General features: G+C 37.9%; 2 protein-coding genes and 1 long non-coding RNA gene across 8 annotated transcripts; 1 reads left to right on the top strand and 2 right to left on the bottom strand.

The window, feature by feature from the left end:
* LOC18776635 (homeobox-leucine zipper protein HAT4) lies at nucleotides 582-3,028 on the top strand. The gene is made up of 4 exons (XM_007209306.2): nucleotides 582-1,236; nucleotides 1,545-1,852; nucleotides 1,979-2,058; nucleotides 2,156-3,028. Exons 1-4 carry the CDS (start codon nucleotides 1,023-1,025, stop codon nucleotides 2,511-2,513), a joined length of 960 nt encoding a protein of 319 aa, XP_007209368.1. The 5' UTR covers nucleotides 582-1,022; the 3' UTR covers nucleotides 2,514-3,028.
* On the bottom strand, nucleotides 6,929-10,697 carry LOC18777596. Of its 6 annotated transcripts, XR_002271892.1 has the most exons (8): nucleotides 10,181-10,697; nucleotides 10,011-10,092; nucleotides 9,828-9,880; nucleotides 9,063-9,096; nucleotides 8,672-8,718; nucleotides 8,062-8,130; nucleotides 7,815-7,889; nucleotides 6,929-7,289 (listed from the first exon to the last, which is right to left on the bottom strand). It is a non-coding gene; the product is annotated as an uncharacterized LOC18777596 (long non-coding RNA). The 6 variants fall into 6 exon arrangements; XR_002271895.1 differs by lacking the exon at nucleotides 8,672-8,718 and having other exon boundaries at nucleotides 10,181-10,695; XR_002271891.1 differs by lacking the exon at nucleotides 9,063-9,096 and having other exon boundaries at nucleotides 10,181-10,695.
* LOC18778005 lies at nucleotides 19,243-21,460 on the bottom strand. Its single transcript, XM_007210725.2, has one exon. It carries the CDS (start codon nucleotides 21,233-21,235, stop codon nucleotides 19,457-19,459), a length of 1,779 nt encoding a protein of 592 aa, XP_007210787.2. The 5' UTR covers nucleotides 21,236-21,460; the 3' UTR covers nucleotides 19,243-19,456.

Here is a 22,064-nt window from a genome sequence, read left to right as displayed (position 1 = left end):
CTCCCTAGCATTTTCCTTTTTTTAAACATACAATTTTCAACGGAAAGAAACTGTACAATAAATACAACTCCCTTTTTTAAACACCAAATAAATATACAAATATAAATTTTTTTAATGTACAGTCTCTTTCACATCATTTAATTTCTAACTTCATACAATTCTTAAATCAGCAGTAATTAATGATTCTAAGTAGGGTTGAAAGTAAATGAGATTGCACGTTTCTAATATAAAAACATAAACATAAACATAAACATTTATTATGATTTATTGATAAGAAAAAAAGGGCTATCTTTTAGTATTACAGTAATTCAATTTAATTCATTGAATTCCCCAAACTCTTATGTCAAATAATAAACAAATAATTAATAAGTAACTGATATGATATTCTTCTGTTTCTGTTTCTGTTTCTGTTTCTTTTTCTATTTCTGTTTTTGTTTTTGGACATGGTCAAGGGTCAACAACACAGTTAGTGCTCTCACCATACCATGACAGCAAAGTGTACTCAATAAAGTTGGGCAGAGCCAAGCCGAGTTGGTCCTCCATTTACCATGGTTAAAAGAAGTAAATGTAGAGAGAGAAAATAGAGGACAAAGCTGGTAGAGAGAGAGAAGAGAGAAGAGAGAGAGAGAGTTGGGGGGCATTATTTTGGGGGAACAAGAGCCATGATTGAGATAATTGGGGCTTCCCTGACACCTTAGTCATGATTGAACTTACACACCACTCTCTCCTCCTCCCACCCATATTTTTTCTTCTCTTTCTATAAAAACCCCCTCAACATCCCCACCACTCTTCTTCAAAACATACCCATCCACCCCTCTCTCTCTCTCTCTCTCTCTCTCTCTCTCTCTCTCTCTCTCCTCAGCCTTCAACTCTCTCTCAGCTCTCTGTTTCTGTTTCTCTTTTTTATCTGAAACCATATCTGTGGGAGCATTCAGACTGAAACTCACACAAAAGGAGAGCTAAAAGTTCACTTCTTTCTTTCTTTTGGGTTTTCAACAACAACAACAACTAACCAACTAGCCATGATGGTTGAGAGAGATCAAGATTTGGGTTTGAGTCTGAGCTTGAGTTTTCCTCAGACCCACAACCACCACAACAACAACAACAACAACAGCAGCAGCACCACCAGCACCCTTCAGCTCAATCTCATGCCTTCTTTGGCCCCTACTTCTGCTTCTTCTCCTTCTGGGTTTCTTCCTCAAAAACCCTCTTGGAATGAGGCCTTGATTTCTTCAGGTTTGTAAACTTTTATCTATCTGCATGTGGCTTCCTATTTCAGATCTGGCTTTCCCCATCACTTTTCATCCATTTTCTCTCCTCTTTCTAGAGAACCAAACACCCTTTAAGCCCTTCTCTTTCTCCCTTTTTCCCATTTTTGACATCTTTTACGAATTCAGCTTTTATCAATGTCCATCTTTCAGATCCACACCAACCTTTTCATTAATTTTAAACCAAACCCACAATTTTTCTTCACAAAATTCGTTCATCAATTACTTTTTTGTTTGTTTTGGTTTGTTCTAATTTCTTTACGATCCGACATGCAGATCGAAACTCCAACTCCGAAACGTTCCGGGTCGGGCCCCGATCGTTCCTTCGGGGCATCGACGTGAACCGGTTGCCTTCAACGGGCGACTGCGAAGACGAGGCGGGCGTGTCGTCGCCCAACAGCACGGTGTCGAGCGTGAGCGGCAAGCGGAGCGAGAGAGAGGCCAATGGCGAAGATCTCGACATCGAGACTCGAGGCATCAGCGATGAAGAAGACGGCGAGACCTCTAGAAAGAAGCTCAGGCTCTCCAAGGACCAGTCCGCCATTCTCGAAGAGAGCTTCAAGGAGCACAACACTCTCAACCCAGTAAGTGTGCTTAACTCGTCTTATTTATTGCACTGTCATAAATTATGTTTGGTTCCTGAGAAAATTTTCTGTTTGGTTCTTGAGAAAGTTTTACTGACATGTACGATTCTTTTTAATTGGGTGCAGAAGCAAAAGTTGGCGTTGGCTAAACAGCTTGGCCTCCGGCCTAGACAAGTGGAAGTCTGGTTTCAGAACAGAAGAGCAAGGTTAGTATTTTGGACAAAACAAAAATATTGTCAGATTACGGTTATGCCCTTGTGGAGTAGGCATATTTACAGGTTTTTTTTGGTATTCTTTTTGCAGGACTAAGTTGAAGCAAACGGAGGTGGACTGTGAGTTCTTGAAGAGGTGCTGTGAGAATCTGACAGAGGAGAACAGGCGGTTGCAGAAGGAGGTTCAGGAGCTGAGAGCACTGAAACTTTCCCCACAGTTCTACATGCAAATGACCCCACCCACGACACTCACCATGTGCCCCTCGTGTGAGCGTGTCGCGGTCCCACCCAACTCCTCATCCTCAACCGTCGAGCCCCGGCCCCACCCCCACCCCCACCCCCAAATGGGTTCGGTCCAGACCCGGCCCGTCCCCATCAACCCGTGGGCATCCGCCACCCCAATCCCCCACCGGCCGCTGCCGTTCGAAGCCTTCCACACCCGGACGTAAATCACCGGACCAAAAAGGGCATTTTGGTCATTTTGCAAGGGAAAAAAAAAAAGAAGCAGCGAAATCCTATATAAAGGAGAAAAGAAAAATCCCCTTTATCTTAGAAAGTCAGGCTGTTTTGTGTATGTTACTACTATTTTAGAATCTGTACGGAGTGGGGATGTCAAAAAAAGAAGCGGTTGTAATAGCGTACCAATTCTTATATATGTATTCCCAAGTCTAGGTCTCTAAGATATGGTGGTTAAGGGATGTGATTTTGGTGGGTCTACATGTTTTGTATTATTTTGACCCCTCATTTTCACCATCATCATCATCACCTTCATCTTCTTTTGTAGATTAGGGTTTGGTGGGTACACTGATATTTCCTCCCCTAATTCCTTCATGTAGTTGGGGAAAGGAGAAAGGGAAGGAAGAGGCTTGTTGTAAAGTGTAATGTCTAATTAAAAAAAAGTTTCATTTTAACATTTGTTAAAGAAACAAGAAGAGATTGTATTTATTTAATTAGTTTTGATCTCCTTTGTCTCTCCCCATTTTGTATAATATTCAAAAGACCCCCAATTGGTGGGGGGAAATTGGATTTAGGGATTTGGGGTTGAATATTGAGAGATCATGATGGACCCAGAAGGGGTGTTTTTGTTTTTATAGTAATGGGGGGTGTGTGGACAGGTTCCTGATTCTAGGGGCTTCTTCTCAAGTGTTTGACAGAAAAAACTTGTTCCTCAATTGTGGCTAATCTTTTTCTTTTCTCAAGTCAAGAATGTCATACTCTAATCTTTGGGGGAATATTATAATCAGTGAATTACTTGTTCACTTAAAATTTTCATGAAACTGGACATTGATGGTTAGTTTGGTCTTTTCATTTTGGCAATCATTTCGGCAAGTTAACAATTTTGAGTGTTGCATGCCTTCTTGAAGATTTTTTTGGGTATCTTTGATTGTTTTGGAAAGAATATCATAGGTTGAAGACAGCAAATGAAATCCTTGATAATATTTGGGTTCTGATTCTTCAGATCTTGATGTTTTGTTTTTATCTTTTTATTTTTCAAAAGAATACTATATTCCTCACATGTAGAGCCACCAAATTTTCCAAATCTCTTGTTTTTTATTTTGGATTTGAAAGCCCAATACCTTAAATTCCTCTGACAAGCCCAATTTTTTTATTTTTATTTTTTTGCAAACAGATTGTAAAATTTGTGCCAATTTTACCATTTTTGAGTACATGTAATGTGATTGTACTACATGTAAAATTATGAGCAGTACATACATAAAAAGCTCGTGAACAAAATACCATTGCAAACCTTGTCACATACCAATTGTATGCAAGTGAGCAACATGTATTTTTTGTGACTTTTTGACATAATTTTCATTAGGAAAAAAAGAAGACTAAGGAAAAATGTAATTCTATCATTGTTTCCAATTTTTTTACAAAGACTAATTAAATGCTACATTTGATTGTGTATGTGTTAAAGATATTGGAGGCAACTATAATTAAGTTTGTTTTAATTATAGATTCGGAATTGTTGGCCTTGATCACAAGGCTGCCGTCAATTTATATAAATCTCTCTCTATATATATACCTAGTACGCCACTACATAGGAAAATGAATTATATATAAAAATTATCTTTCACTGAACAAGAAACTTCTTATCGACAAGAAATTTTGGCTTTACCAAATCTCTCTCATTGAAGTTAAATTCTTTGACATATATGGAGATTGAAGTTCTTGATCTTGAGCGCCAAGTGCTCGACTCCATGCTTTACTGCAAATGTGATGCAACTTTTATCACAATTGGGTAATTCTTTGGATGAGAAAACATCAATTGAAACCTATATACTTTGCCTTCTTGATAGCTTTTCAAGAACTGTTGCACAAAACTTATGGTTGTCTCGAGGTTGCATCGCCCTTATTGTTCACAAAAAATTGATCACTAAACTCAATGATTTGACTTGAAATCCAAAGGTAACGCCATGCAGGGCAAAGGAGTGAAGTTCTTGTAGCTTTTCTAAATGGTATGTGAGTTATGATAATTTGAAGAATATGATCATCCAGACTTGAAAGGATTGGACATATTGTGAATGTTCTTTGATGAAGCCGCGGGATGAAAACATGTCCATATTGTGAATGTTCTTTGATGAAGTTGCAGAATGAAAAGAAAGCTGGATTTGTTGTTTTTTGACGTAACTTTTTTATATATTCTTTTGTTTAATGAACAAATTGTGTCTTGTTTTTTTTAATGTAGTATAAATTTGAAGTGTCTTGTTTCTTTAATGTTATTATCTTAAATTTAATAGTTCATATAATGTTGTTTCTTTATGGATGTCCATTGAAGTTCTTAACGACAAGTATTTTTCGCTTCCTTTTTATTTTTTATTTTTATTTTTCAAAAGATACTAGATTCTTCACATGTAGGGCCACTAAGTTTGCCAAATCTTCAGGTAAAGTTACCTCAGAATTCTTCAGGTGAAGTCCAATTTCTGCTTAAAGAAGAAGACGAATTGCTGACCCCAATCTATTGTTATAGATTTGGGATTTGAAGCCCAATTCCTTAACTTCCTCTGAAAAGCCCAAAGCGCGTGAACAAAATAACATTGGTAAGTTTTGGATGAATATTTATTGTCTGACAAAAACGTATGGACCTTGTCACAAACCAATTGTATGCAACTGAGCAACATGTTTTTTTTTGTGACTTTCTGACATAATTTTCATTAGGAAAAGAAGAAGACTAACGTAAAATGTAGAAGTGGGTGCGATTCGGTTTGATTTGGTTTTCATCTCATACTTAAATTGAAATTGGTACTATTTAATCGGTGCGGTTTAGTCCGATTTTAGTGAATTTTTTTTTATAAAATCGGTCTAGTTTAAATCAGTTCCGGTGCGGTTTTTAGTTCGAACTGGATATTATTTTATTTATTTTTACAAGTTCTAACTAAAATGTTATTTTTTAGGCTTAAAAATTCACAAATGATCCAATTTCATGCAAAGAGAGATGATTGGGCATAGAAAAGAAAGGTGCTTTGAAGTTAGGTTTGTGATAGGACCCGATCCAAATTTCGCTTTGGAATTCGAGCCGGACTCTGTGCGTGTCCGACACCTGGCGAATGTCGGGCACGAATGACCTATTTGCCCTTCTATACAAAACACGATAAAATAACAAGGTTGACTCCTACCGAAAAATCGGCAGAATTTCCCTTGTAACTGGCTCAATACCAAAACATTTACACCTGCCAAACAAGTATATATATATATATATATATACAACCAATTGCCAGCATACGTGTAATGACCCAAACCTAAAATTCATATTTAATTAGTAATTTATTATGCGAAAAGACAATTTTGCCCTTAGAATAAATTATGAATGAAAAGTTGACTTTTCGACCAAAAAGGAATTTGACAATTCCACATACACCGTTGCGTAGAGCACGACGAAGTGAGTTCATAGACATGAAGTGAGCTCGAATCGGAGTTTTAACGAAGAAAATACAATTAAAATATCACGAAGGGCAAAACGGTAAATTGGAAAAAAAATAAATCAGATTTTGGATAAAACCTCAGTTTCTCTCTCTCTCTCTCTTTCCCTCTCCCCGCGCCCTCCTCCCTCTCTGTTTTCTTTCTCCCTCCCGTCGCCCTCCAAGTTTCAGCGCCGCCACCACAAGCCCCAACACCAGTACCAACTTGACCGGCCCGACCCCGCCGTCACGTCGCAGCTCACTTCCGCCGCGAGCCGCTCGCTAGTCGCCGGAAACTACAGAAATTCCGCCGGTTTTGTCAAAACTTCAACCCGTTCGTTCTCCTTCAATTCTCCTCCAAATTTGTCGAGTAAGGTATGGATTTCAACCTATTTTCCATGATCTAGCTGATGGTTGGGTAGGTTTGTATCGAATTTGACCGTAGCTAGCTCAGTTTTCAAATTGAAATTCGGCCGGTTTTCAACTTCCGTGTTCGGCCACTTCCGGTCAGTTTTTGGGGTTGGTCCGACAAAAGTGGTTCCAAATATGGTGTTATACCTAGAATAGGAGTTTGGAGCCTTGGTGTTGCGATTTTCCGGCGATGCGTTATCGCTTTGGACACCCATTGCTGCCGGCGCGTGCGGCGGCACGTGGCCGAGGGTGGTGCCGTGACACTATGTTCTAATGCGATCCTTAGGTCATCACGAGCGCATAGGAATTCGCGAATCTCAATTTGGATACCGTTTGAGCCTCGAACTGATTTTTCATATTGTGCGATTATCGGGTTCAATACTGTTGAGCCGTTGGATCGTAATCAATTTTAGATATGTTACTAGCCTCCCTGCACGCGCTTCCGCGCGTGCAGGGAGGCTAGTGGCTATATATATAAACCTTTCCCAAAAAAAAAAAGGTTGTATATCTTTTTTAAACCTTTACTTAAAAATTGAAGTTAATGCATTAACTCATACATTGAAAACGAACTTCTTATATAAATCAAATTAGGGTACATCGATTATTAATACAAAAGATTGGTTATTAATACAAATGATTAATTAATTAAAAAATATAATACATATATTGCAAAGTTCAACCTTGAGCATGTCCAGGTTGTAGTCTTCATTGTTTTGGTTGGTATAATAATAATCAAATACAAAGGAGCAAGCAAAATGATTTTCTCTGTTTAATGTTTTCATTGTTCTTCTGTGAGCTGCTTGTTGCTTTATTAGGTAAAAAAGTATAATTAGCAAACGAAGAAAATAATGTAAAGGTAGGTGAATGTGGGCGTATTCCCATACCTAGCAATGGATAGATTTTTGGAAGAGAATCCTGCAACATGAGATTAGGAGCAACATCAAAATGGGGGTAATTACAATTCATCAAAAACAAAAGAGAACAGATGAAAACATAACCCAAAATTAAAAACATGTAACCAATTGGACATTTTTATTTGGGTGGTGAAGACAACTGGTTAAAGTTGAGAAATGTAAGTTTAAAATCAATCAAATTGAAACCAATTGAATGAGTTGAAAAGAGTAGGCATAGCACTAAAAAAGCAAAGTTTGTTAGATAGTATAAATCGAAAAACAAAACAATCTAAGAACAGCTTGTAAGTCAAGGAAAAGGTATAAACAACCACCAAGGTATATAACAAATTTCCCAATTTAACCCAAATAAGAGGGGCCATGATATCCATACTACATGAACACAAACATTGCATAATTTTGTAGATGAAACTCATAGTTTTCAACAAATAGGTATTGACTAAGAAGAAAAGAAATATACAAACATGAAAATGTAGACACAAAAAAATAGAAAGAGAATAAAGAATAGAGAGGCAATCATGAATTATACCTTCAAAGTGAAGAATGGTTAGACAATTTGGGCGAACGACCGCTTCTCGTATTTGGATTTCGTACCCAAGCTCTCCTAAAACAATCAAATTTTCATGGAAGCTTGAGATTAAATCAGGGCAAGAAAAACAGAACAAAGAGAGCAGAAAACATGTAGTAGTAGAGCCAAGTCGAATTTTGTGAAGGAATTTTGAGGGAACCCAAAAGAAAAAATATATGTCAATAAAACAAAATGAAGAAACATTAACCTGAAAGTTATCTTTGCTTCTTTGCTTCAGTGATTGCTTATACGTCAAAGAGGTGAGAGACGATTGAATCTGTTGAGATAAAATTCCAAAGTTTCAAATAATATGCAAAAACCCAAATTCTGCATTTTGAACCAACAATATGCAGAAATTGCTAAATTGTCTTGATATGCATTGCTCCTATGTATTGGCTAACTATGCAGAAAGTACAATTACAGTAATATGAACATAAAAAAAATAAGGAAATCATGAAGCATGAAACTTAAACTGAATATTTATTTAAATATGCATATCACTGTGCTGGTTGTAACATTTGACTAATATGTACCTACATGAACTATGAATATGTCTGTTTTCTAACTGTCCAGCATTCAGTCCCATATAGCATCGCTGGTCTAACAGATGTTCAATAGACTTAGCTTTCAATTGTAGCAAAATATGATGATCACACTATATATATACTTAACAAAACCCTCCATTTTACCAATTGTGCTTTGATTCTATGAGCCACATCATCTCCATTAATCCCCAAAAAATAATTTAAAAATCAGAAAATCAGAATAGATATAAGCCATTTAAAAACAAAACCAAAATGAGAGAGAGGAATTCATACCATTCACATCAAACCCATCAAATATAAATGCTTTCTTCATTGGTGCTCTTGAGAAACACCACATATAATCAAAGAAATTCCATTAGTATCAAAAAATTAGATATAGTACACAGATCAAACCTAAATGCTTTCTTCATTGAACCAAAAAGAGCAGAAATTAAAACAAAAATTCCATCAGGAACCATATATTAGAGAGAGAAAAGTAAAGAGACAACTTTTAGATTGTGGGTTGCTGAATGAGCATTAGAGAGAGAGAGAGAGAGAGAGAGAGAGAGAGAGAGAGAGAGAGAGATTAATTCCCAAAAAAAATTTAAAAAATTCAGAAAAACAGAATAGATGAAAACCATTTAGTGAACCAAAAACGAAACCAAAATGAGAGAGAGATTCATACCATTCACATCAAACCCATCAAATCTAAATGCTTTCTTCATTGGTAACGAATCCACATGAAACCAAATTTGAATCAACAACCCAGAAAAGAAAATCTAATAAGGAATTTTCAACATGACAGTATATGATAGATAATGTGAGGATCAATCCAGTCTTGGATACACCTAAGTACCTTTGATAAATTAAGAAAAAATTGCTGGTCATTAAGTTCAGTATAGTTGAGAATAATGGAAAACAGAACAACCAAAAGTTTCAAATTTTACTAAAAACAAAGATACTGAATTCCAACTAATGTATATGAAAATAAAACTGAAATCCTACTGACCAAGATGAGCAAATTCAGAGTAAAGACAAAAACAATTGAATTTCAAGAGACCAAAATTTTCAATTTGAATCAACAACCTAGAAAATAAAATCTAATAAGGAGACCAAAATTTGAATATGACAATATATGATAGATAATGTGAGGATCAATCCCGTCTTGGATACACCTATAAAACATTGCTGGTAAAGATGAATTCATTCAACCATCACAAAGGTAAAGCCAAACCAGCAATACTTTGTCCCAACTTTCTAGATCAATTTTCCACATTATGATACCAAATCTGATTGCAACACCTCCCAAATTGTCGATGGTGGAGGTTACAATTTCACTTTGTCCCAACTTTCTAGATCTATTTTCTACATTATGTTATCAGATGAGCAAATTCAGAATAAAGACAAAAACAATTGAATTTCAAGAGAGAAAGAAAGAGTAGGGACTAACGATTTTGGATCAGCAAGGTTTCCCGCAAGAAGAACAGACGCAGTTGAGAACAACTTCGGTAATTGAAACCCACATCAAGAATTAAAAATTTAGAAGAAAATAGAACAGGGAAATCCACATCAAGTAACTGAAATCCTAATGCAAAACCACGTTATTCAAAGAAGCAGAAGATTTGGAACTCACTGCTTCAAGAGTTGGCGACCATGAATTATAAGCCTTGGGCTTGCTGGTGCTTTCTCTAATGGTGAATGGTGTATAACCTCTCCTGAAACATACAAAATTTGATGGAACCCACAATTTGAATGAAATATCATAAATATACATGCATTAATACAAAAAAACTGATGTTTTACCTTCAGTTACAAGGTAACAGGTGTGGTGCGGAATGAGAAAGCAAGGTTTTTGGGTCTGACCAGTCTTTACACTGGGTGTTCCTGAGTGGTTACTCTCGATTTGGATTTCTGAAGCAGAAAAGAGTGCCAGTAAAGTGGAGGAAGAAAATATAAGTAACATGGTGGTGATGGGTTCTGAAATTGTGGAAACCGCCAGCTTCGTGGGTTCTGAACATGAGGAATTTTTCTCCACGTTCTTCAGCCCTTCTTCTCTGAGTCAAGCACAGCACAGCACGACTCTATTTTGTACAGCACGACTCCTTTTTTCTTTTTTTTAAAATCAATCGCACAGCACGACTTTATTTTCTACAGCACTACTCCTTTTTTATTTTTTTTATTTTTTTCTTTTAAAATCAATGGTGTTTTACGATTTCACCCTCTTTTAATTAAAATTGTGTGCTTTTAATTTTTTGTTTAACAAAGGATATATTTGGGATTAATCAATGTTTCACCATTCTCTGCCTTTTGCTTTATATATATAGATTCTAGATAATTTTAGAAACGTGTAGGATTCGACGGATTGTGAATCGGAGTCCCGGATACTCCGAAATCGCGAACCCTAGGGCTAGGGTTGAGAAATTATGCGATTACAGGATTGTGATCAATCCGACCGTCCGATCGACACCAATACCCTCGGGACATGTGTTCTAAATATATTGGACCTTCTAGCGGCATTCGGATCATATTGTACCCGTGGGGTTCCGGATTGAATTTTTGGACTTCAGCGCTATTTGAGTCCCAAGATACCGCTAAATTACCCCACGTGGAAGGAAAACTGTTATGGGCATAGGGATCACTTTAAATTGACGCACGTACTTTTAAGAGCCGGGGGTAGGGTTTTTAATTTACTACTATATTGTATTAATAGAATATTGTGGTCATTGAATCAGGCACTCGGGCACCAGTTGACCCGCAGGAGGAACCTTCAAGAGGTCCAGCGAGCTCGGACTATCAGTGAGTGGACTCTTTGTTTTTATAAATGAATTTAAGTAGTTCAGTTTCAGTTATAAGCTGTTTATTCTGTTAAATATTTTATGTTGCATGCTGCCGAGTGAAATCTCCTTTAAAGAATATAGAAAAAGATATTCACGTTAAGTATCAGATAAATGACAGCAGAATTTTAAAGGTTACAGAAAGTTAATTATTCAACAGTTTTGCTTCAGAAACTTTATATTTTCTTCAATCACCTTGTACCCAGTTATTAAATGTTGCCTTCGGTTTAGTCAGTATGCTTGACAGTTGCCCCACGAGTTCCTTGGTACTAGAACTCGTGTGGAGCGAGTAATGCGGATAAAGGTGGACTACGGTCCCCTGAATCCTGTGAGTTGCGGCTTGGACTGACTTCGTGTCACTGAGACCTGCGAGTATGTGTCACTCATGGTGATGCAAGGAATTGACGGCTATAAGGAATTGATGGAAATAAGGGTACACCTAGGTGATAGTTTAAACTGTTTTCAAATGTATATAGTTATATACATGCATTGATTTCAGAAATAACGAAAATAAGCTAGTTTGTATAACTGTTTTTACAGTGGAGTTAGTATGTTCTTATACTATTTTCTCAACTTTGTTTTTGGGTTCACTCACCCTTATTGTTGTTTTGCGCCCCCAGGCAGTAGACGTGCACAGGAATCCACCACCGGGCCACTTCCCATCTTCCGCGCCTTTCTTTGATGTAGGATTTTTATTTTGTAAAAGGGTTCACTCCTTTGTAACTTTCTAGTAGTCGCTCTAATATTTTGCCCTAGACTGTAAATTGAACTGTTGGTATACGTATGATGGCAGTTGGTTGTATTTATATACTTGTTTTGACAGGTGTAAATATTTTGGTACTGAGCCAGTTACAAGGGAAACTCTGCCGAATTTTCGGTAGAAGTCAACCTTGTTATTTTATCATGTTTTGTATTGAGGGGTAAATAGGTCATTTGTGCCTGACATTCGCCAGGTGTCGGACACGCACATGGTTTGGTTTGAATTCCAAAGTGGAATTTGGATCGGGTCCTGTCAATACGTATATATACATTTCAACAGTTCAATTCTCAGTTTAGGGGCAAAACATCAGAGCGACTACTAAGAATTTACAAAGGAGTCAATCCTTTTACAAAACAAAAATTCTACATCAAAAGGAAGGCGCGGAAGATGGAAAACGGCTCGGTGGTGGATCACTGTGCACGCCTACTGCTTGGGGGCGCAAAACATTAAAAAGGGCGAGTGGATCCAAAAACAAAGTTTAGAAAATAGCATATGAACATACTAACCCCACTGTAAAAACAGTTATACAAACTAAATTCTTCTCCTCATTTCTGAAATCAATGCACTTATATAATTATAGTCAAGCATACTCATGGTCAACATTAATTTCTTAAGGCATTGAAAACAGTTTAAAACTACCACCTAGGTGTACCATTTATTTCCGTCAATTCCTTATATCCGTCAATTCCTTGCATCACCATAGGTGACAAGTACTCGCAGGTCTCAGTGACACGAGGTCAATTCGAGCTGCAACTCACAGGATTCAGGGAACCGTAGTCCACCTGATCCGCATTACTCGCTCCACACGAGTTCGAGTACCAAAGAACTCGTGAGGCAACTATCAAGCATGCTGACTAAACCGAAGGCAACCAATATAATCCGAAGGCAACATTTAATATCTGGGTACAAGGTGGTTTAAGAAAATATAAAGTTTCTGTAACCTTTCAAATTATGCTGCCAATTTATCTGATAATTAACTAGAATTTCTTTGCCTATATCCTTTAAAGGATATTCTACTTGGCAGCATGCAAAATAAATATTCAAAAGCATAAAACAACTTATAACACTAATTTTTGAATAAAATTTATTCAAGATCAAATACTGTAAATGAAACTGAATTGCTTAAATTCATTTATAAAAGCAAAGAGTCCACTCACTGGTAGTCGGAGCTCGCTGGACCTCTTGAAGGTTCCTCCTGCGGATCAACTAGTGCTCGGGTGCCTGATTCAATGACCAAAATATTCTATTAATATAATATAGTATTAATTTAAAAACCCTGACCCCCGGCTCCTAGAAGTACGTGCGTCAGATTAAAGTTATCCCTATGCCCATAAAAGCTTGGAATAGTTTAGCAGTATCTTGGGACTCAAAAAGCGCTAAAGTCCCAAAAAGTTAACCCGGGACCCCGCTGGTCCATGACCTCCTAATATGATCCGGAAGCCGCTAGAAGGTCCAATATAGCTAGGACACATGTCCCAAGTGTTTTGTCTCGATCGGACGGTCGGATTGATCACGATCGTACAATCGCACAATTTCTAAATCCTAGCCCTAGGATTGGCGATTTCGGAGTATCTGGAACTCCGATTCACGATCCGTCAAATCCTACACGCTTCTAAAATTGTCTAGAGTAACATATCTGAAAAAGATTACGATCCAACGGCTCAACAGTATTGAACCCAAAAATCGCACAATATGTAAAATCCGTTCAAAGCTCAAACGGTATCCAAATTGAGATCCGTGAATTCTTACGCCCTCGTGACAACCTAAGGATCTCATCAAGACACAGTGTCACTTCACTACCCTCGCCCACGCGCCGCCGCACGTGCCGGCAGCGTTGGGTGTCCAAAGCGATTACGCATCGCCGGAAAATCTCAAAACCACGGCTCCAAACTCCTACCCTAGGTATAACACCATATTTGGAACCACTTTTGTTCTTGGACCTACCCCAAAAATTGATCGGAAGTGGCCGAACTCGGAGGCCAAAAACCGGCCGAATTTCCAATTCGAAAACCGAGCTGTTTACGGTCAAAATTGATGCAATCCTACCCAACCATCAGTTAGATCATGGAAAATAGGTAGAAATCCATACCTTACTAGATAAATTTGGAGAAGAATTGAGGGAGAACGAGCGAGTTGAAGTTTTTGTCAAAACTGCTCGGATTTCTGCAGTTTCCGGCCAGCACCGGCAGTTCCATGGGCTGAGAGCGATCGAAAAGAGAAGAGGAGGTGGTGGTCGTTCGTTTGGGTCCGCTCTTGCAGCTGATGGCGGTCTGTGGTGTCGACGACCAATCGGTTGAAGCAAAACTGTCGGGGGGAGGGGGTGCTCGCGACGGGAGAGAGAGAGAGAGAGAGAGAGAGAGAGAGAGAGAGAGAGAGAGAGAGAGAGAGAGAGAGAAGTGAGGTTTAAAATCTGATTTTTTTCCAAATTACCATTTTGCTCATCGTGATATTTTAACCGTATTTCCTTCGTCAAAACTCCGATTCGAGCCCACTTCATGTCTATGGACTCGTTTCGTTGTGCTCTACGCAACGATGTATGTGGAATTATCAAATTCCTTTTCGGTCAAAAAGTCAACTTTTCTTTGCTAAATTATTCCAAGGGCAAAATTGTATTTTCCTCTTAATAAATTATTAATTAAATATGAATTAAGGTTTGGGTTATTACAGTTTGGGGACTAGTTATAAGATTAGAAATTTAGCATTGGACTTAAATAATTTTAAAAAAAAAAACGCAGTCGGTCCGGTTTGGTCCGATCCTATTTAGTATCGTTCGATCCTCCATTCTCTCTCGATACTCCTTGGGTCTGGTGTGCTCGTGTTAGATCTTTCTAGCTGCCGTTTGCTCCCCCTAATTTTTCAGCCAAGTTTTAGAGGTTTGGTGGTTTGATTTCCTTGCGACTGGGGCTGGTCTTCTTTAGGCTCCTGCCATTGTCGCCATGTCTTCTCCGGCTTCTGATCGCGATGCTACCGTTACTGATATTGAAGGGTCATTTGGGAGCCGATTGGTTCTCACACCACGCGAACATGTTGGTGTGGTTATTGGTTCTTCCGACGTCTCCGATAGTTTTGTTGGATTCATTTATAGTCTTGTGACTAAGGTCCTTACAGATCAACTTGCCAATTGGGATGGGTTCATTAGAACCTTCTCTCAACTATGGAAAGGCTCTGCACATGTCTCTATCAAGGAATTGACTCCAATAGATTTTGGGTGTGCTTTGCTTGTGATTGTGATAAAAAACGAGTCCTTGATATGGACCGGGCGTTTCGGCGTTATTTGATTTTGTTGGCCGATCTCTCAGATGATAGGAGTACACATTCTATGTCTCTGTCATTTGGCATTTTTTGGGTTTAGCTCCAGGGTGTTCCTGGTTTCTGTGTGACTATTGCCGTTGCTAAAGCTATTGAGGCCACTCTAGGAGGAGTTCTTTGGGTGGATAAATGTGATGATATTGATTGTGTGGGGCGCTTTATTTGTATTCGTGTGGTTTGAAGTCACACATCCCCTTATTTGATGGACACCAGTTACCTTTTCGTAGGTGGGAGAAAAAATGGTGGAGTTTAAGTACGAATATCTTCCTGAATATTGTTTTGTCTAGGGTAGAATTTGTTAAAATTAGCTTTAAGCGTAAGAGTCCAGTTGCGGTGTCCTCCAGTCTTAGTTCATGGGGTAGACTTCGTGGATCCTAAGCGTCTTTGCAGTGCTACGTGTTTTGATAAGCCCATCGAGACTGGCACTGGCGGATTCAAGAATTTTTAAGAGGAGATGCAATATTTCAAAGGCTAACTGTTCCACACAACAAAAAAATTTACTTTGGAAATTGTCAGTTGTTTAGACAAAAATAACCTGTATAATTGAATTGATACTATTATTATTCATAATTCATGAAAGAAATAACATTTTTTTATTAATTAAAAAAATTGACTGATGAATTTTTTTATTTTTTGTTTTGAAAAACTTGCATGATATGTAGATTCATGATTTGAACTAACAAAATTCGCTTGTTATAAATGTGCAATTTATATATTCAGGGAAAAGAAAAAAAAAGAAAAGAAGAACTTGCAATTTATTTCCTTATGTCGAAGATTAAATCAATAAATAATTAAATTAATAATTCAACAGGATTTTTATGTTCAATATGTGCTTTTATATATATCAAAGTGTTTCTAGGTTAAGCCATCAAACTCTAATGACTATTCTACCCTCAAACTAAAGCTGAGCCAGATGTGGTCTTTAATAGAACAAAAATTAAACACGTGTAATGCACACAAAGATTTTAAAGCATATTAATTGATCTGGTCCAAAATGATTCATTTTGGCCAGGTCATTAAACATAAAAATAGATTGCGCTTGCTGCTGTTGCTCTTCACTCCAATCTTTCCACAATAGGTTGTGGGCATTCTTGCCCAGCACCCAGCAGCCCAAGAGCTCAAGATGACTGACTTCTATGGTATTTTTTGGCGAGGGGAGGTGCACCTGTGCCTCCTTGCGCCTCTGTGGATCCACCATTAGAGACTGGTCTAGTGTGGTCTTTTGGGAGCCTTCCTTAACGTCTACATGGAGCATTCATGGGATTGGCATCTCGCGAATGCTTTGATACCTGACATCTGTTTTTAGGTTAAGTGGCTAATGCCAGTTTTGTTTTCTTGTTGCCTGGCATTGTTCTCTGATGTTATCTGAGGCATACCTTTTGATTCTTCGTCTGCCTAAAGGACTATGGTACTTTCGTAGGAGTTTTTCTTGAGAGTGTTGAGATGAGATGATGTGCTTCTTGAGGGCTTTTTCGGTTTTTTTCTTTCCTGGCCTGTTTGTTGTGCTTTATTTATTCTCTTGTGTTGTCTTTTGCAGATTATCTCTTTTAAGCGCCAATTGAAGAGTTTTGGTTTTCTTTGGTGGGTTTGGATTGAGTTGGTGTGCTTCCGCGAGGTTCCTCTTTTGTCACTATTGGAGTCACTCTTAGTGCACTCTATGTTGGGTGCTTTTACTATTTTGTGGCTGTACAAAGGACTATGGTTGCATAGCAGGATTCTTTTGATAGTTGGGATGTGTTGATGTGCTCTCATAGGAGGTTGTTTTGGGTTTCGCTTTGTTTTGTTCTATCATTGTAGTGGTTCAAAGTGACTTGAATCAGACTCTTTTGTTAGTCAATGACATATGTGGTACTCTTTTCTCTCTTAGGGTTTGTCCCAAGTAGTTTTTCTAGGAAGATTTTAACGAGACCATTATATCGTGTCGCTCTATATACGCATTTGGTTCTATAAATAAAATCTTCTTCTCAAAACAACATAACAAGGCTTTTGGACAGATAAAAAAAGAAAAAGAAAAAGAAACTATGTTGTAAAGTCAACAATGTGGATCCCAAAATGGCAAGCCCCACTACCCAATTGATTGAAGAATATTAATGATGTTTGTCTGCCAATTATTCAAGTGAAGCCAAATGCTTGTGAAGTGAACAGCCAATGTCTTTGGCCTATAAATAGATACCTCCATCAGTAGAAGAGGGTGCTTAGAGAAGAGGAAGAGAAGGAAGAAAGAAGATGAGTGAGTGGAGAGGAAAGAGAGCAGAGAGAAATTCTCCAAGAGAGAAAATTCAGTGAGCCACACATATTGTAAACACTAAAGTTGTAGCCCTATTATTTTATATAGTGGAAAAGTTACTGCTGCTGCTCTTCGAGGACGTAGGCATAGCCGAACCTCATTAAATGATGTGTCTCATCTACTTTACGTGCAGTTCAATATTTTAGCACATATTCCGTTCATTTTATAACAAACTATGTTTTATTATTAGTACATGCATGCGGATGTAAAGACAGAAGAAGAAAGAGGGAGGACATGTAACTGTAAGGCAAGTGAGGCGGTTTTTAAGGTTTTTCTATCATCCCTTATCTATCATGTTTCACACAACATGAGAAATGATTCTCGTTATTATTGCTTTTTATGCTTGATTAGCTTTGCAAACAGATTGTAAATTTGTGCCAATTTTAATATTCTGAGTACATGTAATGTGATTGTACTACATCTAAAATTATGAGCAATATATACATAAAAAGTACGTGAACAAAATAACATTGTAAGTTTTGGATGAACTGTATGCAAATGACGTATTGACCTTGTCACATATCAATTGTATGCAAATGAGCAACATGTTTTTTGTGACTTTTGACATAATTTTCATTAGAAAAGTAAGCAGACCAGGGGAAAATGTACTTTTATCATTGTTTCAATTTTTTACCCAGAAAAATGAAGTCACATTTTCTTGTCTATATGTTGTTTTTTGAGATATTGGAGGCAACTATAAGTTTGTTTAGATTAGGAATTTCATAGATTTATACAATTTAAGCATGTTTATGGAATGTTCTAACTTCCCATACAGATGTGCATATGCTTTTGCAGCCGACATTACTCTCAATTTATATTTGGTTTTGTTTTTATCACTTGTATAAAGAGTAACGAGAAAATGCGGAAGAGACGGCTCACTTCATCTTGAGTCACTGCATCTCCCTGCATAAACCCAAATGCCCCTAAAAAAAAAGTAAATTTAATAGGAACATTATTACTTTTAGCAGCAAGACAGTTTTGGTTCATATGAGCCAATTTTTGGTTCAGCACTAATTGCATCTCCATAAGCAGCGAGACACCGACAGCGGATCCCAAGGTGGCTTAGGTATAAGGCATGAGCACTCATATCTCTGCCAGAAAAAAGGAAGCCTATTATGTGTTTCTTTTCCTATAGTCCTCTTTTTTCTCTCTGATTCTAAATTGTGTTATTCCAGATATTCGTGTTATGTTTAAAAAATTGTTACACGTAGGTCACTTTGAACGATACATGTCTCCCCTCGCCTCTTGTAAAGATGCCGCGTTGGACTTGGACTGAACCAAAGAATCCGATGCCCAATGCATACAAAACGCTAAATGGGCTCGCATGGATAACCAAGTATTTCTATCGGTTGTTTCACATATGGTCTAAAATTATCTCCACATGTTCATGCTATCAAAACTAAGGAATTGTGGCAAGGCTGATTGATTTTCCAAGCCACTTATACCACATTAGTAATTAGAAATTCAGAGTGATAGATATTAATGGCCTAACCATTACCCAATTAGCATCCTGATTTTCTCCTAAGCAACAGTAGCTCATAAGTTTATCTTTTTTTTTTTCCCCTAATTTTTCATGCATGGACTAGCACAACTATTTTCGGAAAACTCAAATTTCTTGTGGTGGCTTGGCTAAAAATGGCTTTGTATTTTCCTTTACAACAGAAGGAACAGAAAATGAAAACCATAACAAAGAGGGTAAATTTTTATTAACCAGTGCAATTGGTGTACTGTCCATACCAAAAACAAAAAAGAAAAAGAAAAAGAAAACATATAAATCTTTGTATACCATGATCATAATTTTGAAACACAAGCTATGGTACCAAGTCAATTGGAACATAAAACCCAACGAAAGGGAACTATAATCACCAAGTTTAATTAATTCATCCTGTTTACCTTGACAAGTTTCTACTAATCTGAGCACTCGATTTCTTGATAGAATCTATTCTCTGAAGCCTAATCTGCTCCCTGAATTTGGCTATGAACTCATCAGCTTTCTTATCCACATCAGGCCCTCCATCACTTCCACTGCTAGAAGCCGAAACGAAATTCCTTGGAGTTGGCTTTGGGGTCTCTCCAATGTCTTTCTGGATCAAACTTCCTCCAAAGTTGTCATCCTCACTTTCTGTTTCTTCCTCCGATTCCATAACCACGCCGTCGAGAAAATCTTCTTTCTCCTCCTCTGAAAATCCATTGAAAGCTGAGTTTGGCATGTTGGGGATGCTTTCATTCCCCAAGTTCTCAGTCCCAATAAAAGAAGTTTCATCAAATCCCACCCTCTTTCTTGCAGCTTTCTCCACCAAATTTTCTTCAACTTGCTTGAAGTTTTTCTCCACATCGCCATTTACATATCCATACTCTCCCATCTCTCTGTCTGATCTCAAAGCCCCTGCCCTATTTTCTCCAGCTCTGCTTGTTCTCATTGATTTCCCCATTGGTAAACCATCAACATAGCTTTGATGCATGGTTTCAACCCCTGAGTTCATTCTCCCCATCACATATTCTCCATTGCTCCTATTCAAGTCCCTTGTTTCACTACTGAAGCTTCTCCTCAAGTCCTTCTCATACAAAACCCCATCTCTGTTTGATCTCATTGATGATGACTTATAAAACATTGGCGGGGGAGGCGGAGGCGGGGGAGGACAGGACTTGTAAAAGCTCTTCTTCCTCCCCAAATCCTCGGCGTTCTTGGCTTGAGACTCCGATGACAATGAAGGTGAAGGAGATGCCTTCTTTGGAGACGAAAGTGATGGCGAAGGAGACAGCCTTGGGGATGAAGACATGGAATTCGATCTCGAAGAACGAGAACCTTGGGACCTCGAACCCCAAGACTCTTGGCGGTTGAGCTCAAATTCCTCCATTGGAGGACTGTTAACAATTTCTTCCTTCACATCCATCCTTCCTGATCTTGATCTCCATGGAATTGGAGAAGGAAGCACAACACTTTCCTTCAACTTCTCCTCCAATTCTTGATGATCCAACCCTCCAAATTCACCACCTAGAGCTTTGTTATTCGATTTGCTCGAAAATCTTCTCGAGCCTGACCTTGAGTTAGACCTACTTAGAGAACCAGAACTGGCACTAGATTCATTAACAGAACCTATATTACCCGTGTCTGGAACATGTTGTTTTAAGCTTCTAACAGGCAAAAGCAATGGCTTTTCACCAATTCTTGAAGCGGTACCTCTCTGTTCATCAAGAGCAGAGTGTTCTTGAGCTACAACCACCACCGGTTCGTTCCTGTAATACTGACTACTCCAGGACTGGACCTTGTTCTCATCAGAGACAGATGGAATTTCAGTCTCATCATCAAAAACTGAAGACACCTGAAGAAATCTAGACACATATGAATGAGCATTATCGAATTTTGAGTTAGTGTTTTCCTTCTCTGTTATGTCATTTCTTCTGCTAAAAAGCCCATAAGAGACTGCTATGCCAACAAGGAGAAGGTGCAGGAGCTCCCAGCTTCTGGTGAGTACACTTTGGTTGAAGAACTCAGGAGCTTGTGAAGGAAAAAGTGGGAGAATAACAAAGAAAACTACAACTAGTGCAACTTTGTATAGAAAATGATTGTAAAACTTACTTGGGTTTTCATGGTTTTGTTCTGGGACCAACTTTTGGTGTTTGCTGTAATTAGACTCTGTCTCACTCTCTGCCATTGAAGAACACATAGAGTAGACAGAATGAAGCCCTGGCTTCAATGTTCTTTTTGTTAGCAGAACAAATGGAAGGAAGAAGAAGAAGGTAAAGAAGACTTAGGGATTAAGGTAAAGTGCAGAGAGAGGAAAGTAGAGGCAGTGGAGAAGAAAGTTATAGAGAGGTGTGAGAGAAATGTTCATTCTTTTGCTTTTAGCCTTTCTTTTCAATTGACATTTATAGCCTTTCATTTACTAAATTTCCTCAGAATGTTTTCTTTTTCAATCTTTTATTTTCTCAACAATTGGTGAAAACAGTTTTGTTTTGTTTAAATGATGATACCTATCTAAAGAATTCTTCAAGAACTAACCAGTTAAAAAAAGCAGTCAAGTTCAAGCCTACATTTGGCTATGCACCAATGGTTTCCTATTATTCCTTTTCTTCAAGGAAAGATGCTTCTTAACATTCTAGTGGGAAGTGGTGAGAACATAATCCCACTTAGTCTACTTAGAATCCACAATTTTGTTGAATACAGTTGTGAACAAAAGCAGTCTTGCACATTATGCTGAAACTCACATGCTCAGGAAAAGTGATCATGGTTTTTTTTCCTTTTTCCCAGTTTATGTACATTAGAAGAAACGGAAAAAATAAAAATAAAAATTGCGGTGCATATGGTTTTTAGGAGTTCTATTGTTAGTCGTTTACGTGAATTATATAAAATTAAGTTAGTCCCATGATAAAGTTTAAATGCATTATCGACTGGAAATCAGTCACGACCACGGCTTAACTCACCATAATACAAGTAAAAACATCCAGCATTGATTGTGCAGTCAAATAACCAAAATTCATCATTTCTCAGAAAAA

Source organism: Prunus persica, chromosome G5 (genome assembly GCF_000346465.2).
Source record: "Prunus persica cultivar Lovell chromosome G5, Prunus_persica_NCBIv2, whole genome shotgun sequence".
Lineage (NCBI taxonomy): Eukaryota > Viridiplantae > Streptophyta > Magnoliopsida > Rosales > Rosaceae > Prunus > Prunus persica.
Note: the sequence above shows the minus strand (reverse complement) of the source record. Positions and strands in the feature narration are given on the sequence as shown.

Coding starts and splice junctions, on each gene's coding strand:
- LOC18776635 (XM_007209306.2), top strand. CDS start 1,023: ATGATGGTTGAGAGAGATCAAGATTTGGGTTTGAGTCTGAGCTTGAGT. Junction 1,853..1,978: donor AGCACAACACTCTCAACCCA/GTAAGTGTGCTT, acceptor AATTGGGTGCAG/AAGCAAAAGTTGGCGTTGGC. Junction 2,059..2,155: donor TTTCAGAACAGAAGAGCAAG/GTTAGTATTTTG, acceptor TTCTTTTTGCAG/GACTAAGTTGAAGCAAACGG.
- LOC18778005 (XM_007210725.2), bottom strand. CDS start 21,235: ATGTGTTCTTCAATGGCAGAGAGTGAGACAGAGTCTAATTACAGCAAA.